The 19,046-nt window shown below is 44.8% G+C and overlaps 1 protein-coding gene across 2 annotated transcripts in view; it reads left to right on the plus strand.

The window, feature by feature from the left end:
• Nucleotides 1-8,030: 8,030 nt before the first annotated feature.
• PITPNC1 (phosphatidylinositol transfer protein cytoplasmic 1) overlaps nucleotides 8,031-19,046 on the plus strand; it is a 255,599-nt gene continuing 244,583 nt past the window's right edge. For both annotated transcript variants that reach the window (XM_082679165.1, XM_082679166.1), the window contains exon 1: nucleotides 8,031-8,634. In XM_082679165.1, the coding sequence (XP_082535291.1) occupies nucleotides 8,587-8,634 (48 nt within the window). In that variant the 5' untranslated portion in view covers nucleotides 8,031-8,586. The remainder of the gene's footprint in view (nucleotides 8,635-19,046) is intronic.

Genomic DNA, 19,046 nt, shown 5'->3' on the forward strand with positions numbered 1-19,046 from the left:
AATGCAAACATTACAGCTGCCACAGGTGTGTTCTTTTGGTTCCTCAAGCATAAGGGTGGCATGATTTTTCCAATATGGTGTACAACTTCTTGGTAAAGTTCTGACTATATTGAAGTATAATTTTCCATTGTTTTTCACATAGAAGAAGTCTTAGAAAATTTAGTGCGTATTAAAACTTCAAAAAAAAAAAGCTTGGCATATGTTTAATGGAGTTAGGCCTCAGACACATAAGGAGGTGTCTGGCAGGACATTGAAAAGTCTGATGGAATGTGAGACGATATTTTATTGTGTAGGTTTGTTGCATTGCAGTTGTTCGGCATCCCAATTACATATTGATACCTTCCTCATCCACCGTGACTGTGACAACCCCAAATTCCCTTACAAATTTCGAAAACACACTCTAACAGCTCGTTGAGACACACTAGGGTAAGATGTTTTCTGGCTCTACATTTGGTGGGCAGTTGCTTTGACTAGAGTAGACGAAAGGATTTGGAGTTCTACACTTTGTGCGAAAAGTTTGAAAAAACAAAAAGTAACAAAGGTGTGATGGACTAAACAGATTTATGGTTTACGGAACTCAAAAAATAAGAGTGTAAAGAAGGCAAATACGTGGAGAAAAGTCAGCTCCACAGCAAACTGAAGCCCTTCCTCTCTAGGCTTGGAGGTAACAATAATGAAAGCCAACTGAAATCTAAGAAAGTGCTTGCAAAGGAAACAAAAATTTAAAGTGAAGTAAATAAAGAAGGAAACCAGTAAAAGTCCGAGCAATGGGCAGAGAAAATAGGTAAAATTCCTGTATTATAGACAGATTCTTTATAAATCTATTATTTGAGTGAGTCTGAGATTAAATATGTGGCTTTGTAAGAAAGAAATTGGTTTCAGAAGAGAAAAATTGGCAGTGGAAGAATAAGGAATCTAGGAATTCCCTGGCTGCCCAGTGGTTAGGGCTCCAAGCTTCCACTGCACGGGGCACAGTTTCCATCCCTGTTTAGGGAACCTGCGTGCCACGCCACATGGCCAAAAAAAAAAAAAAAAGAATAAGGAATCTAAAATGAAGGGAGAAGTACTGATTGGAAAAAGTTTATTCAGAAAGAACCATGGTAATATATATTATGATACTAATTATTGAAAATAGTGTGCCTATATATTAATTGCTACATTGGTATATATATTTTTTCATATTTGGCATTTCTGGCACTTTCAGCTTATTGGCTGTGCACATATCTGACCCAAAGTTCCTGCCTTTGTGAAGTGAACATTCTAATGGGGAGGAAGACAGAAAATCAACATGTAAATATGTGCCAGGGATGATAGTGCTTGGGAGGTGGTCGAAGAGGGCATCGCCAGTGAGCTAAGACCTGAAGTAAGGGAGTCTTGCAGGTTGCTGGGGGATGAAGATTCCAGGCAGAGGCAGGAGCAAGAACCCTGAGCTGAGAGCAATCAGATCATGCCTGGCTTGTTTGAAAAACAGAATGAGTAAGGGCGAGAGTTGTAGGAGATGAGATTTAAGGCAATTTGACCATTAGAAGGACTTGGTTTTTAATCTGAGTGAGATGGAGAGCCAATGGGAGTTTGGGGCAAAGGAGTGGCAGGACCTGATTTACATAGTAAAAGAATCACTCTATTTCCTAAGAGACAGAAGCTGTTTTCTGCTGGGCAGAAGCTGGGAGACTAGTTAGAAAGTTTTTGCAATAATGCAGGGGGAAAATGATGGTGTCTTGGACGAGGGTGCAGGCAGTAGAAGTGGTAAGAAGTGGCTAGATCCTGGATATAATCTGAAAATAGAGCCAAGATAGGACTTGTGGTTGGTTATGAGAGGAAAGGGGTCAAACATGTCTGCAAGATTTTTGAGCTTAATCTCTGAAAAGATGGAGTTGCCATTTGCCAAGATGGAGCAGACTGGGGACAAGAAAGTCAGAAGGAAAAGGACAGGAGTCAGTTTTGGATATGTTAATTTGAGGTGCCTATTGGGTATCCAAGTGACAATGCTGAGAAGGCAAGTGGATATACAAATGTCAAATTAAAGGGAGTAATTTGGGCTAGAGGTTTGAAGTTAGGAGGCATTAACATACTGATGGTATTGAAAGTCGCGGGGCTTACATTACAGAACACTTCCTGAAATGTGTGTAAAATATTTGTTTGTAAAATATTTGTTTTTATTTATTTACTTATATATTTTTTTGGCCGCACCGCTTGCGGGATCTTAGTTCCCTGACCAGGGATTGAACCCGGGCAGTGAAAGTGCCGAGTCCTAACCACTGGACCACCAGGGAATTTCCAAAATATTTGTTTTTATAAATTGCTTATTTTAAAGGCAATGGGAGAACTTGATATTTTCAAGTCTGTTATGACTCATTTTGTAAAGAAAAATATTTTATCTTTTGGGTAAATGTCAGGTGAGTAAAGGCATACCTAAGTCATTGTATCCATTTACTCTTGCTTCTGTAACAAATAACCATGAATTTGGTGGCTTGAAACAAAAGCAACTGATCTTCTCAGAGTCTGGAATCCAGAAGTCTGAAGTCAGTGTCAGTGGGCTGAAATCGAGGTATGGCAGGGCCATGTTCTCTCTGGAGGCTCTAGGGGACAGTCTGTTCCTTGCCTCTTCCAGCTTCTGGTGGCTGTGGGCATCCCTTGGCTTGCGGGGATCTCATCACTCCAGTCTCTGCTTTCATGGTCACAGTGCCTTCTCCTCTTCTGTGTGTGTGTGTGTCAGATGTCCACCTGCCTTTCTCTTACACAGATACTTGTGACTATATTTAGGGACATCCAGATAATCCACGGTAGTCTCATCTCAAAGTCTTTAACGTAACCACATCTGCCAAGACCCTTTTTCCAATACGGTAACATTTTCAGTTTCCAGGGCTTAGGGCCTGATGTCTTTGGGGGGCCATTATTCAGCTGCACTGTAGTCACCTACGCAATTTCTAAACTGGGGTTTTGATATAAATGGTTACATACTCTTAATAGCAAACATAATTCCTTCTTCTCTCTGGGGACATTTAAAATGTTCCACAAAAAGTCAAATTCCATGACGTCTCTATGGCACTACATAGCTAAGAAATACTATTTCTGGATCTGTGTTGACATCATTTGATGATACTAGGTCAAATATAATTTGGCATTAAAGAGTTACCGTAAGTTATGGTTGCACAGTTACTTCCTCTTAAAGGATACTCAGGGTCAAGGACAACGTCTTCTTTCATCACTAAAATTTCTCTCCAGTGAGTATAGGTTACAGATCCTCTCATAATTCATCTCAAAATATTCCAGTGTTTGCCAACTTCTGTAAAAACAGGTAATGCAATAAAAAGTGAAACCTTCATAAAATTTATTACTAGCTTATTTATTAAAAAAAAAGAAGACAAAACCATACGTTTGGCCACGGATCCTCCAGGGTTTTTTCCCATGTGAAGCAATTTGTACCACATCATTGTCAATTAATCTTTATTTTATGAGCATTTACTGCACAGCTGTAAGCAATTCCACATCAAAGTCATTCTCCGTATTTAATAGAGGACTGATAAATGGGTCTACACATAAGAATTGCTTTGGGACTTGCTTTGTGTAGTTTTATTAAGAATGAATTTAACATTTGCATAGGACCTAACAAGGTTAGACATACAAGTGTTTAAAACACACACACACACACACACACACACACAGGAATATATAGACATAGCCTCCTCTGGAATTAAATAATGTTTAATAAAACAAAAATTAATTGCAAAGTATAACTTTGGTTTTCAAAAATCGCCCTTAAAGAGGGGGAGGGGCATGTCAAAAGGACGCAGGAACCGACCTGGAAGAGCTACCAATGGCCAAAGCTGGACCAGTGTGAACAACAAAAATAACGTCGTATTGAATTATAACTCAAAGTAGAGAAGAAATATGCCTGAGTCCACACTGATATAAGTAAATAATTGAATGAACACACAAATGAGGGAGAAAGGACACATCTCGCAGGATACCATATTGTGTGTGTAGATACCCTCCCCTTGAGGGGGTGGGGCTTAGCTCTGCTCCCTTGAGTGTGGGCTGCACTTCAAGACTGCCTTCCAAAGAATAGAGTATGGAAAGGGAAAACTAGTCACTTTACAATAGAAAAACTTGGTAGACATTACCGTAACCAAATGATCAAGGTTAAAGTTAAGTCCTTTATCAAGGGCTACTTGGCTAATAGAAAGCAGAGCATGGGAATGAGAAGGGGACATCTTTATAGAACTGTGATATAACAGTTTTGTTCTGTTCCTTCTCTCCTTAGCTCTAAACCAAGTTGAAGTTCAGTCTCTTCAAAAGCTTCTTTGGAGTAGCTACACATTTAGATAAGATTAATGAATGTTACATAATGCAGTGATTCTCCACTGCAGCAGTTCCCCCCCTCCACACCCATCCCCATATTTGGCAATGTACGTGGGTGTGTGGGTGGGATTGCTACTGATACTCAGTGTGTAGAGACCAGGGATGCTGCTGAATCCTACAGTGATTCCCCCAGCAAAGAATTATCTGTTATCAAATGTCAATAGTGCCAAGGTCGAGAATCCTGAACTCATATGCATACACCTAATAGACCTTGATTGGGTACCCACAATATCCCTCAAACCAGGCTACACTTTACAGATGACACAATAGGACATGGCCCATCTCCTCAGGAAGGTTACCATCATGTTGGGGAATTGGAGAACAAGTGAAACACTTCAAGTAAAGGATATGACATTATATATATGAAGGCCACACTGGCATACAAACCAGAACCAAAATGAATAGTCCAGATCAGTGATCTGGGTTGTCTAGAAAGGTAAAGAGTTATCTAGAATGGCTCCACGTAAGAGATAGGATTCTCATTGGGCCTTGATTAACCCAGAGACTTTAGTGAGGAGGAAATAGGAAGATGGAAAGAACCACAATAGCTTACTTTACAAGTACCAGGGGATATTCTTGGAATAAAATAGGAAGAGTCACAAAGTCTGTTGATACACTCTTCTTTCAGATCCTAGTTACAGAACTAGAACTAGAGCCCTACAGTTTTTTTTTTCCCACACAAACTGGGAAGAGGTTTCAATGTGGGGGAGGAGGTGAATCAACAGAATTCGGGTGAACACAATGGGTTGAACAGCTCCCCAGATGATTGATTGAGATGCACACCTCCCCCATCTCGCGTTCTGACACCCCCTGCCTTCAGAGGGTGTCACCCATCTGAGAATATATGCTGTCATGGACATGAGTAGGCTAATACTCTCTTCCTTTTGGTCGCATCATTCCTCACTGGTAACTTTACTCTTGGTTCTTCTCTTTGCCCTCTGCTCCCCATCCACACTTTTTAATATGTGATGATCCGTAACTGTAGAGTGTACGTTGTTAATGGAACATCGCTACCATCCATAGTGATGATAGCAACACCTTCAAGGCTCTTTGGAAATGGATATTGCAAACTCCGTCGGTTGAAAAGAAAACAAAGATACAGTTCTCGCCAGACTCTTGCTGACGAGGTGACTTAAAACATTTTAAAGCAAGGTGTCTGACCAGTAGATGGCGCCCTCCTCCCTTGTGTGAATGAGTTATGAATGAATACGCTCTCTCTTTGCCCTCCCCTCTCCCAAGCACTGTTGTGGAGAAAACCCATCGGTTCCCAAGTCCTATCCATATCTTTTAAATTCATTGTTTTTTCTTCATTCGCTGTCTAATTCAGACCCTCCCCGTTGTCTCCTTTAGAATTACAGTCATATAAACCTCTGGCCTCTGGTATCCTTCTGTCCCAACCCATCCAACACACTACCATCAGAATCACTTTCCAACAACACAGATTGTCAGTGCCCTGCTGCTTAATTGTGTCCTGAGGGAGGGAGTGGGAGAGGATTCTCTGTGAAGGCAGTGGCAAGAGCAGAAGGATCGAAGTAAGTGGAGCCCTTCTCTGGACAACAGAGTTTCTTCATTTGGCTGGAGCAGGGCCGGGGAAGGGTGATGGGGCTCTGTGGGAAAGGTAGATTCAGAGCCTCGATCCTCCCGCCAGGGAATTTTAACTTGCTCAGTTAGACCACAGAGAATCACTAAGAGGTGTTGAAGGCAGAAGGATTAGAGCTGTGCCTGAACAAGGGTCATGTGACCAGGCGTGCGGACTGACTGAAAAGGAAAAGTTCAGGAAAGAAGTCAGTTTAGCAGAGGGGAAAGGACAGAAGCATATATGTGGTAATTTGCAGTTTGCGAGATTCGGAGAAGTAGTTCCTCAACCGTAATATTCATCAGTAAAATACTTCATTATACAGAATCAATGTCAGGAAACATCTAGGAAAGCCAGGAATTTGTCCACCTACTCTGATGTCGTGTGTGCATATGCATGTGTGGCTAGCCAATACATCCCCTAGCTGCCTCTGGGAAGAGTTTTAAGTGCCAGAAGTGAAGCCACTACGCCGTGTTTTAGTGAGAAGCAGGAAAAAGAAAAACAGCTTGAGCATCCTCTGCGTATCACAGGCTTTCATGTGTTATTATTCAGCAGTACAGTGTCAGATTTAGATTTTCTACCTCGAGGAATTTGGTTTAGCTTCAATTAGTTGCTGTGAATCTTTCTGAGCCAACTCTGGGAAGCATTTATCTAGAAAATAGTTTTTTCCCTAGAATATAAGCTGGATAGAGGGTGTCATTTTTCTATCAGCCTTTGTATTATATTCACACAGTTATAATTTCTCTCCAGCCATCTGGATGATTTTAGCCACAGCCCACCATAGTTATATTGGTTAATTACTTATTACTTACAATTTTAAATACTATAAGATTGAGGCCATCAGTATCGCCATCCACAGCCCTGTGAGGAGCTGCAGGATCTTAGAGCATGAATATTTTTTCTGAGGAAAGATGATGCTTGCAGGTTATTCTGCAGAGAGGCAACTGATGCATTTTTCATCCAGCAACTTTTCAGAAAAACAAGCTTAAAAACACCAGACAAATGAAAAACAGACTTCAGCAGTTACATGCAGCTTCCTGAGTAACTGAAGAATGTGCCTCTTGTGGTTAAAATGAGGGATCTGTTTAATATGGATGAAATACCAACACTCCAGGCATTTTCACTGACATTTCACTGTGACTTTTTGAACTTGGGAATGCTGACAGGAAAACCTATTCTTGCTGCTCTGCGAAGCCTGCAGTCAGACTGCAGAGCAGGGCCAGGAGAGGTAAAAGGCTATGCCTGGTTCATGTTCCCCCTGGTTTGTGTGTCTTTCTGTTTGGATTTCATTTTCATTCACATTGTTGGACTTTCCAGTTTCTGGATTCCTGCTCTGAAACCAGTTAGGAAACCAGGCAAGGGTTTGCTCTCCTGCTCCCAAATCCCATCGCCTCTCCAGCGCTGGACTTGCTTACTGGACCAAAGTGAAAACGCTCTCGGTGGGCATTTGTAAAAACCTTCTCTAAAGGTCAAGGGGCACTTCTGTACCTTGGACCCAGAAACTACCCAGAGTGGCTGGACAGAGCACTGTGGCACCCGGGGTACATTTGAGAACAGATTCAAAGGGTAAAGGAGCCGAAGGGAGCCCCCTTTTCCGATCCTCCCCATCGCCGGCCGGCCTCGGCTCTCCGCGGCAGCCCTGCCGTCTGGCAGCAGCCGGGAAGAGACATGCTGTTTTGTTTAAATCCTCCACATTCTTTGCCATTTCCCCATTGGCCGGATGGGGCTACCCTCCCCGCCGAGGCGGCTGCTGATGTCAGCTTCGCTCGCGCTCGCTCCTCCCGCACCCACCTCCCCGGCCCGAGGCACACTGCAGCTCGGCGCCGACTCTCCGGCCCCGGCGAGGTGGCTGCAAACTCTCGGGCACGCACGGCGCTCGGGGATCCGGACTCGGGGGAGGGGACGCGCACGGAAGGCGCCAGCTTCCTCCCGCCCGCCCCTCGCAGCCGCGAGCCGAGGTCGGAGGAACCCGGAGCCCCAGCCCGGCAGAGCTGAGCGGCGGCGGCGGCTTCCCTTTTCTCCCCCAGCGAGCCCTGAAGCGCCTCGGGGACCGGCCCTAAAAAGAGCAGGAAATCTTGTTTACCGCCCAAGGAGCACAGCCGATCGAGCCTTTGTCTGGAAAGTCAGCATCTCTGGCTCCGTCAGCAATGTGTGCCTGGTGACATTAGCCTTGGGCAGACCGGCCGGAAAAGGGGGGTCGCCAGGTTCAGATCTGGTTTCAGAGGCGGATCGAGCGGGTGACTTTTGTGCATTCGTTTTAATTTTTGGAAATCTCTCTTATTTTTCCTCCCTCGCCCGCTGCCGGGCATGTCCTGATCTGGCGCCCGCTACTACTGCCCCGGGCTGCCGATCAGAGCGGTTTCCAGTGGGTCTCCCTCCCTCCCTGGCTGACTTTGCAACACCGCGTTCCAGGCGGATCGACCTCGGCGAGGAAGGAGGCGGGGGAGCCGCGAACACCAGGACCCAAGCCTTGACATGCTCTCGGGCGGAGAGGAGGAAGCCAGGACCTGAGCGCACCGCCGGGGCTAATTCGCCGCCCGGGTCCGAGCACGGGGCTCCGGGCGCTTTGCCCTGAGCCTGGGCGGCAGCCTTGTTGGTCTGGGGGAGCCCCCCTCTTCCCGCCTCGGGGGTCCGCGGCCGGCAGGACCATGCTGCTGAAGGAGTACCGGATCTGCATGCCGCTCACCGTAGCCGAGGTAAGCGCCGCGCCGGGCCCGGCCTCGCCCACTCCCCGTCCCCGGCTCCGGGGCGCCGCGCCTCCCGGCCGGCGGGTCCACTGCGGGCGGCGGGGAAACCCTGGTGGAAAACTGCCTTCCAAACCGGGAGGCTGGAGGGGGAGGAGGAAGTGGAATTACTGCTTCCACTTGTCACCCCAGCAAGGAGGGCGGCGTTGGGTGGGGCGGTGGACTGCAGGTGGGTTTTGGGGGGGGGCTACCAGAATCCAGATTGCTGGGGATCAGAATGCGCCAAAGGGATTTGGTCGCCCCCTCCTTCCAATTAAGAAAATGAATAAAGCAAACCCAAGAGCCCCAAGCATGCCCTGGTAGCTGGGGGGGCAATCCGACCTGGCGTGGGCCCAGGTTCCCCTCCCGCCCTTCGCCGGAAGGTTGGGGTAAGGGAGAAGCCCTTCGCCCTCGGGATTTGGAGGGCCCGGGCCCCGCCTCGGGGCACCTCGGAACCGTCGGGGGGTCCGTTTGGGCTCGGACCCCTTGCCGTCGCCGCCAAACTGGGCGCCTCTCCCGCCACGCCCGCGCTTCGAGGCCCCCGGACCTGGCTTCGACCTTTCTCTAACCGCCTGGGTCGGAAACTTTCTGCTTGTCTTGTTTCTTGGGCCGCGGGGAGAGCTCTCTGCGGGCGAGCGGGGAACGGCGGGGGCTGCGGAGCGGCCACAGGGGGGCGCTCCAGCACGTGGGTGCGGGCCCGGTCCGGGTTCCCGGGTCCCGCAGCTTCAGGGCGAGGGGAGGGTGCTTGTCCTGGGCTCGTTCTCCGCGCGCTGCTCAGGTTCCTTTCTCCCGAACCTCTCCCTCCCCACCCCCTTCCCCCACCCCAAGCCTCAAGCTCGATCTTTCAGGAAACGATGACTCAGTGAGGATTATTCAGGCCCCGGCTTTCCTTTATTCCCGCTCTGCCTCCTTATCTTTGGTGATTTCACAATTGCTTAGCGCTTGTCCAGGGACATCGTGGGAGCTTGAAGCCAATCAAGGCAATTTGAAACTTACCAGTGTGGTTTGGTGTGGCAACACACATGACACCGGCGACCCAAACCGTGTTTATGTTTAAATACAGTGCACTTAATCTGTCAGACATGTTACTGAGCCACTACTTGGGGAAGGGGCGAGGTGCTTTGGGAGAGAAAAAGGTGGGGACTTGTCTACATTTGTTGCCTGGAGCAAGTGTTAAGGAAGAGCCAAGTACAATCCAAGGCAAGATCAAAGTATAGCTCCGAGTTTACAAAATGTATTCTAGGGACGCTGGCTGCCAAAGAGATCAGCCCCCACCCCAATGATCAACCGAGCGGTGCAGTTCGTTGGCTTTGGAGGAGATAACATTTGAGCAAGTTCTTGAAGGAGGGATGCCATGTGGGTAGGCAGACAGTGTAAATCACGTGGAAAAGCAGCACACAATGCTATGTGGACGATGGGAGAGGCAAATGAATGAAACTGGTTAACCGGAGTTTTTCTAGAAAAGGTTATCGAGATCTCACCCCTGAGCAGATGAGCTGGAGTAGTTCAGCTTGGAGGTGTGTCTGCTTCCACTCCATCTCCTCCTAATGCCTTTATTTATTGAGAGGAGTTTGGGATCTAGGGGCAATGCTGGTACTGCATGAAATGCCCCCCATTGCAGGTGATAGTCAAGAAAGTAACCAGCTCTAGAATCTTCTGTACTACCTACAAAATCTCTTTATTCTGTTTTTTTCCCTTCTCAGGCTTTCTTGAACCCTCAGACACTGCTCTTTCTCCACATTTATTTTTGTACTGAAATAACTACAACTTTGGGGAGAAGTAATCATATTTGAGTGGTATCGGTGGAGACCCTTCCTTTCTTGATTGGCAAATGAAATGAGACTCGGCCTGTAATATAATGTATAATTATAACTTAATTAATGTGTAATTCATTTGGACCAAAGCATGATTCAGTGTCTGTAAGGTCATATTCGGAAGTAGTTTTCTTCTTTGTTAGTGAAGCAGAGGGGCAGTTTAGATTGAGCAGGGTTTCAAAGCGGAAGGATTCAGATTAACCAAGTCAGATGATGGATGAGGACGCGAGGCCCAGCTTGCCAGAGGTTAGACCCCTAGGGTCTGACTGGTAGTGAACCCCACAATCCACCATCCACCTTAGCACTGTGTCCTCCCAACCTTAACTCTGAAAACTGGGAAGGCATTATCTTCAAAGAAGACAACTACCATCCACTTTAGTAGACTTTTAGAAACCTCACTTTTGCTACAACTCTTGATTTGCTTTGGGCCTGATTCAGCCTACATGAAACTTCTAGGATTTGTCCCTGTTCTGACAACCACAGTTAATTAGTAGCAATGTCCATACTTTTAAAAACGAGACAAATGCCCTTGTTTTGGAGAGTCATCAAAAGGACCAACACTGTATGTCCATTCTTTTTCCCTGGTCTTATCTAGTTTAACTCTTCTTGGAGGGGAGTGTAAGGGAGACTGGTGTGTTATCCACATTTTGCAGATGAGTGAACAGAGATTCAGAAAGGTTAAGTAATGTGCGCCAGGCCACACAACTAGTTAATAGCCAAGCCAGAACCATGGTAAAACCATTAGTATTTGTTTCTCCTTACTCTGCTTGCCCGTTACTCATGTTTAATCTAGAAAAAAAAAAAATTCTTGAAAACAGAAAAAGTCAGCACTATCAACTAAATGAAAAATCAAAGACCTTTTGAATTGGTATAGAGTGTGCTAGTTTCTACTATTTCTCTCGCCTTATTTTAACTCATAAAATATTCCTTAGTTCCAGGAAAGAAGAACAGCTCTGGGAGATAAAGCAAGTAAAGCTGAACTACAGTCTAGATCAGTGTTGGTGTTTTGTTTTTCAGACATTCATATCAGAGTAAAGAATTATAAGTAACATCCCATGGATTTATTTTTTTTATTATTATTATTTTTTGCGGTACGCGGGCCTCTCACTGCTGTGGCCTTTCCCGTTGCGGAGCACAGGCTCCAGATGCACAGGCTCAGCGGCCCCGGCTCACGGGCCCAGCCGCTCCGCAGCATGTGGGATCCTCCCGGACTGGGGCACGAACCCATGTCCCCTGCATCGGCAGGTGGACTCTCAACCACTGTGCCACCAGGGAAGCCCCCATGGATTTATTTTAATTTAAAAAAACCCCACTTCATTGGAATAGTCTCCTCATTTATTTTCAATGTTGTTGTCTCTGAACTAAATATAAGCCCATTGGAAAGTTCTAAACAACAAAGGTCCCTGGGAGCCAATAGTTGCCTATGAAGAGACAGTTGTCATTGTCTTCATTTGAAACATTTGGTGATATAGATTCTAGAATTTTAGACTTGGAAGGACCATTAGAGATGGTCTAGAGTTGAAGCATTTCATTTTGTGGAGGAGAAGACTAGAGCTATAGAAGGTGCAGTTAATTGCCCATCTCATAGCCAAGGGCAAGGTCTAGGCCAGAACCCGGAGCAAAGCTCTTTTGCTGGGATTCCTTGTTGGAAGGAAATATCCCTAAGCCGAATGTGCAAAGCAGGAGACTAAATCACTCTCTAGTTGGAAGGTGGGTTGGAGACTCTGACCTTGTCTTCTTAGGGGAATTTTAGGGGTTGTCAACTGCCCCTAAAAGTGGCCAGGGGCCTCTCTTTGAAGCTGCTTTTGTATAACAAGTCCACTGGTTTTCCTTAGATTGTATTTTTGGGGGGGGGTAGCTTTTGGATGTGTGGCTCAATGCAGATTATGGTGGAGTTCAAGGCCCTTCCCTCCTAAGCCACTCCTTGGTGCTGCCACTGGTCCCAGCATCCTGGTCCCAAACTGCATCTTCAGGGCTCCGTGGAGCACAGTCTGATCACTCCTCCCTGGCAGGTCCTTATCGGTAAGATAAGCATCTTCCAAGAGCTGAGCACAGCCCAGTATGATCTAAGGTGGGAATCTTTTCAACTTCATTGCTTGCTTTGGTGTTTAATACTTCCTTTTCTGACTGCATCAACATTAATGTCAGGGATTTACTTGTGATCTTCAGGGATTTTTTTTTTTGCGGTATGCGGGCCTCTCACTGTTGTGGCCTCTTCTGTTGTGGAGCACAGGCTCCGGACACGCAGGCTCAGCGGCCATGGCTCACGGGCCCAGCCGCTCTGCGGCACGTGGGGTCTTCCCGGACCGGGGCACGAACCCGTGTCCCCTGCATCGGCAAGTGGACTCTGAACCGCTGTGCCACCAGGGAAGCCCGATCTTCAGGGATTTGATGCACGATGGAAAACAGAAACACTCCCCTCCAAGAAAAGAAGAAAGAGAGAGAAAAGAAAAAAAAAAAACCCAACTTTTTAACAGAATATTATTTTATTCTTTGTCCTGGCAGGGAGCCAGCGCACTTTATCCAGGCTCCCCTGAGTCCCCAGAGAATTTTCTTGCGCACATTTCTGAGAACAGATTTGGGATAGGGGTGATGCCGTCTCTGGAATGACATAAATGAAGATGCCAAAATGCCCAACAGTGTTCCTTTTTGCTCCGTTTTAAAGCATTTTCATGAAATGCATCTGCAAACCTATTGGGACAGAAATTCTTTAAGGAAAGAGGGTTTTTTTCATATATAAATTTATTTATTTATTTTTTGGCTGCGTTGGGTCTTTGCTGCTGCGCGCAGGCTTTCTCTAGTTGCGGCGAGCGGGGCCTACTCTTCGTTGCGGTGCGCGGGCTTTTCATTGCGGTGGCTTCTCTTGTTGCAGAGCATGGGCTCTAGGTGCGTGGGCTTCAGTAGTTGTGACGTGTGGGCTCAGTAGTTGTGGCTCACGGGCTCTAGAGCACAGGCTCAGTAGTTGTGACGCACAGGCTAGTTGCTCTGAGGCATGTGGGATATTCCCGGACCAGGACTCCAACCTGTGTGTCCCCTGCATTGGCAGGCAGATTCTTAACCACTGTGCCACCAGGGAAGGCCAGGAAAGAGGTTTTAAATTTGATATTTTCATCAACACTTTGTTTTCTGTACAAAGTGATATCCTTGAATGTAAAGGAGAAAAGACTCCTTGGATTAATCTCATAGACCTTCTCCAGGGTTCCTCATAAACATAATTTTGGAATTTTTTTTTTTTTAAGAATGAGCACTATTTGACTTTTGTTTTTCCTAATTGTTAGCTTAGTTGGGAGGGACGAAGGCTGGGGTTGTGAGTGATCTCTGGGTGATCCCGTTAGCTTCTCTGGCCTGTTTCACAGTCATCAGGGAACAGTGTTGCTCATTGCTGCCCAGCTGTCTCCCAAAGCTCCCTTCTTGGTCGTGAGGGGCACCCGGGAAGTGGGGGGTGGGTTAATGGATCAGTGCAAACCTTTCACCACTAATAGAACAGACAACGAGGAGCAGATGCTGTCTTCCTGGCTGGTCAGTGAAAGTGACTTTGTGGAGAAAGGACACTGCATTTTCCCTGTGATTTGGGTGTGAATGCCTGTCACATGAAACAGATTCTAGGCCTTGGGAGAAAAAAAAAACAAAAACACTATTGTTAACAAAACCCTAGTTAAAAGTGGGTAGTAATTAACTTTTGCTTTTCATTACAAAGGCAGGGGGTGAATTCCCAAGGCCCTTAAAAATCAACTTCAAAACACTGTATCTGATTGACTATAACTGATATTAGGGAAAGTGAGGCATCTTCCTTTCAGAAAGGCTCTCATTTTGGTGAATGGAGAATACTATTTTTTATAGGTAGTTTTTTTTTTAAAAAATAATCTATTTTCAACACTTAACCTCTTTAAGATCTCTTCCTTGCCCCAGTGTCAATCAGGGAAGTGTGCGTGTGTGTGTGTGTGTGTGTGTGTGTGTGTGTGTGTGTGTGTAGGGCAGAGGGTTCACAAAGATGTTTTGTTTTGTTTTTTTAAATATAAAAGTGTGTGCACAGTGAAAGGCAGTAAGTGTGTTTTTCAGGGGCAGCGATTACTGGAAAAGTACGTCGAGGTTCATTGCTTTGGCCGCCTGAGTGAGGGCGCAGGTGCCCTGGCTGGCCTCTGTGGATTCTGGCCTGCTTTCTGTTGCCTGGAGGTCTGTATGGTCAAGTAACTCTGAAAACTTTTTTGAAAACTAGCAAACGTGTCTGCCTCTGTTCAGAGAAGAAGACAAATACAGAAACCAGCTGATTTGTAGCAAGAAGTCAGGAAGGTTTTACAAATCTTTAGCAAATCGCTGGGAGACAAAATTTAGCAAATCGCTGGGAGACGGAAAAAAGAATTTCAGATTGCAGACTGCCAACTGCCTGCCCTCTGTGTCTCATGCTTGAAATCAGGAATTTTGTTGTATTCCCAAGTAGAGATTTTTTGTAGGCTACATGGCAGATGAAGTTGAAGTGTGTTATAACTATTAAAACTGGAAAACAAATTGTATCTGGAAAATGTAAAGTTTGAAAAAAGTATCTTATGAAAACTTAGAAGCAATTCATACAAATAGGATCTCGGGGTGCACACCTCCAGGGGGCGCCATTTACATGGAACCCAAACGGAACGGTGCAACGTGATAGCCCTGCAGCTGACCAGCTGCCTTTGTCAGTCCTCTCAAGCTCCCCAGCCCCTGGTGCTGTCATGTGTTAAAACTTGAGAGTTAATAGCAGTCTTGCAGGTTTATAAGTGGATATGTTAACTCCTCAGAGACATCTTTCCTGACCACTCCATATAAAATAGTTTTCCCCTATTATTCTGTATCTTTGCACTTATTTCCTTCATAGCATTTATCTTTTTAAAAAATTTTTATTGGCGTATAGTTGATTTCCAATGGTGTGTTAGTTTCTGCTGTACAGCAAAGTGAATCAGTTATACATATACATATATACTCTCTTTTTAAGATTCTATCCCCATATAGGTCATTACAGAGTACTGAGTAGAGTTCCCTGTGCTATACAGCAGGTTCTTATTAGCTATCTATTTTATACACAGTAGTGTGTATATGTCAATCCCAGTCTCCCAATTTATCCCTCCCCTCCTTTTGCATTTATCTTAATCTGTACTTATTTACTTGTTTGTCATCCATCTCCATCACTATCTTTTCAACGTGTAATCCACATAAGAAAACACTAACAAGATCTTTTAACTTATTTTTTCTTTCATACGAAGTCTTTGAAATCCAGTGTGTATTTTCCATTTGCAGCACATTTCTTTTTTTTTTATTAAATTTTTTTTTATATTGGAGCATAGTTGATTAACAATGTTGTGTTAGTTTCAGGTATATAGCAAAGTGATTCAGTTATACATATACATGTATCTTTTCTTTTTCAAATTGTTTTCTTTTAGGTTATTACAGAATATGGAGCAGAGTTCCCTGTGCTAGCACATTTCAATTCCCATTGGCCACTTTGCAGGGTTCAAGGGTCACATGTGGCTGGTGGCTGCCATATTGGATAGGGCAGCTCTAGTGCTTAAACCTTGGGTCTGGCACACAGTAAATGCTTGCTGAATGAATGGATGAGAAGAAGCTGAGAAAAATAGGAACCTTTTAGGAAAGCTGTCCCTAGATGTTTTCCTTCACACTGTTTAAGTTTTTCACTTAAGCTTTATACCTCTTGAAATTTTGCAAACTAGAGATTCTTTTTTATTAAAAACCTCCTCATTTTAAAATTCCACAGCAGTACCTCTGAGAAGTTTGAGGCCATTCACTCCTGGGAGCTAATGTAATCAGTCTGCCTTCCTCCAGATTCCTGGAAGAGTATATTCAATATCTATTGTTATATAACAAATTTTCACAAACTTAGCAGCTCCATGTTCTTCTGGAGCTTGGAGTACTCTTCCAAGTTCACGTGGTTGTTGGCAGAATTCAATTCCTTGTGGCTGTAGGACTAAGTCTCCCCTTTCTTGCTGGCCATCAGCTAGGGGCCAGCTCTTAGAGGCCACCTGCTATTTCCTGCCATGTGGCCCTCGCCACAATGTGGCCGTTTGCCCCTTGGCCAACAGGAAAGCATTTGCTCCAACTTTGAACCTCTGACTTGTCTCTGACCTCTACTCTTTTTCAAAAAGAATGGTCTGATTAGGCCCACCCCCATTCAAGGTGAAGGAATTGTACATATACAGGGTGTGCACACTGGGAACCTCAGGGATCATTCTGCCTACCGTAGGGAGATGAGCTGAATTGAAAGTTTCTGTTGGAGGAAAGAAGTAGTTATTTCTCGTATCTAGGAAACTTAGGGATCTGGAAGGTTCAGGCTGGCCCTGGGGCAGCATGAAAGTGTTTATCACAAATACTTACTGAACTCTTACTCTGTGCCAGGTGCTAGGCCAGGTGCTAGACCTGGTGCCAGGGATGGAGCAGCAAACAAGGCAGACATGATCCCTACCCTCTTAGAGCTTACAGTCCAGAGAACATTGGAGAAGTTTCCTTGCCATCTTAAGATAGATTATGGTGATGGTTGCACAACTCTGTGTAAATATATTAAAAACCATTGAGTTGGTATGTAAAATACATCTCAATAAAGCTGTGTTTTTTTTTTTTAAGAGGTATCTATGGATTTTTCCAGCAGAATAGACATCTATGTTCAGAGAGAGAGCCATTGACAGAAAGCACGGAAATTCAATTATGAGTACGAACACTGAAAAGTTATGGTCCCTGTTCTCAAGAAGATGACTCTGATTGTCCTGAATTTAGACAGCTTTCCAAAGGAGGTTGTTCTCTTCTGCAGCAGTGTGGGAAAAAAAAAATCTGCCAGATTTGGACTAGAATGACCACAGTTTAGGTCAGAATTTGATACTTAGCAGAAAAAACATAATCACAACTTGGAACAGCTACAGGGCTTTAGGGTACCAGGCGGTGGAGCGGGGGGACGGACATTCATTGACAGATTTCACAATCTTCAGGAACAGCCCCCCTCCCCACCCCTAATCGGGGACAGAGGCTGGCACCAGCCATCATTAATGGAAGGAACAGTAAGTACCTGGTGACCTTTCTGGCTGTGGTTCCAGGTGCAGTCCTCTGCTTTCTCTGCACATTGAGTGGGAAATGATGTGTTGGCAGAATGAATCCTGGAATATGTGTTCTGGAGGAGATGATTCTACATGGGAGTTGAGTCCTCTGCTTTATTCATCTCTGGCAGATGTCCTTGAGACTGTCTATCACAGGCTTCATTATAAAATAGACTAAATGACTATTTAAACTGTGTGTCAATAGTCTCTGTCTAGGATGGCAAAATCACGCCGCATTAGGCTGGGCAAGTCTCCCAGGATGACACAGAGTTAGAAGGAACCCCCCCCCCCGTGCCCAGGACACACTGTCTTGGCCACTAGCTTTACCCGTGACAGAGAAAGGAGTATAGGGTCACTGGCCACTTCCTGGCTTATGGCCTGAGCAACATTATACAATGCTGTTTGTTGATTTAGAAACACGAAAGCCAGTGCTCATCAAGATTTTGACATCAAGTATAAAGTGAGTCATTCTTTCATTTCCCAGCACTCTGACAAAGGGGCCAGCTCTTAAAACTCCTTTTTAGACTTTAGTGGAAGTCGACTTATCCACCTAAACAAGTAGCTAATGTAAGTTCTTGATCAGATTTATCCAGTGGTTCTTCACTTTTTTTTAATCTTTCTTTTTTTTTTTGCTTCTTTTAAGTTTGGGTGAAGCACGGCCTTCTAGAATTCCTATTGTTCCCAAGCAAAGAAAAAACATCATCATCCTTTAATTTCTTTAGAATTAATCTGACAATCTTTAGGGTGTTGTTTCTTTCCCAGGATGAATCACCTAGAGAAGTGAGATTGGCCAAACAAATGTAATTTGATGACAACTTGTAATAATGTTGCTTAAGCACCTAATCTAAGCAACTAATCTCCAAAGACTGCGCCCTGTCCCATGTCAGCTACACACACACACCATTTAGGTCTGATTATATTTGCCGTATTAAGGTCAGATCCAGATGTTTCTGAGCATTAGTTTGTGTATTTTTATACCCCAATTAACTGATCTGTGTATTTATTCAGAAGAAAATTTGTCAGCTGGGGTTAGAGAAGTCACCATGAACTTGGATGCTAATATAATTAAGTGATTGAAGCCTTCAAATGCATTAGGTCTTATTTGCTGGATTAGGAGTTCCCCAAAACTCTCCAATATTTTCTAGTTTTAACCGTCATGGTGGGATTTATTTATTTATTTATTTATTTATTTATTCTTAAAACGACCAAGTTTCACTTATCTCTTGGCTCTCTGGCAAGAGTGTTTCCAACTGGCATTGACCGTTTATAAAAATGGTGTAGGACCTTTTAATAATTACTGTGCCCACGCTTCCTGAAAGGTATCGTGGAGGACTGAATAGTCCCTAGGAAGTGCAGGGTTACACTGTTCATTATGCTTACCTGAGCCATCTCTGTCTTCGTGTCTTACACAGATTGTGAAAGTTGCTTGCCCTGATTCTCTCTTTTTTAAACAATAAATTTATTTATTATTTTTTTTTGGCTGCTTTGGGTCTTTTTTGCT

The sequence above is a fragment of the Grampus griseus genome (genome assembly GCF_964374135.1).
Source record: "Grampus griseus genome assembly, chromosome: 20".
Classification (NCBI taxonomy): domain Eukaryota; kingdom Metazoa; phylum Chordata; class Mammalia; order Artiodactyla; family Delphinidae; genus Grampus; species Grampus griseus.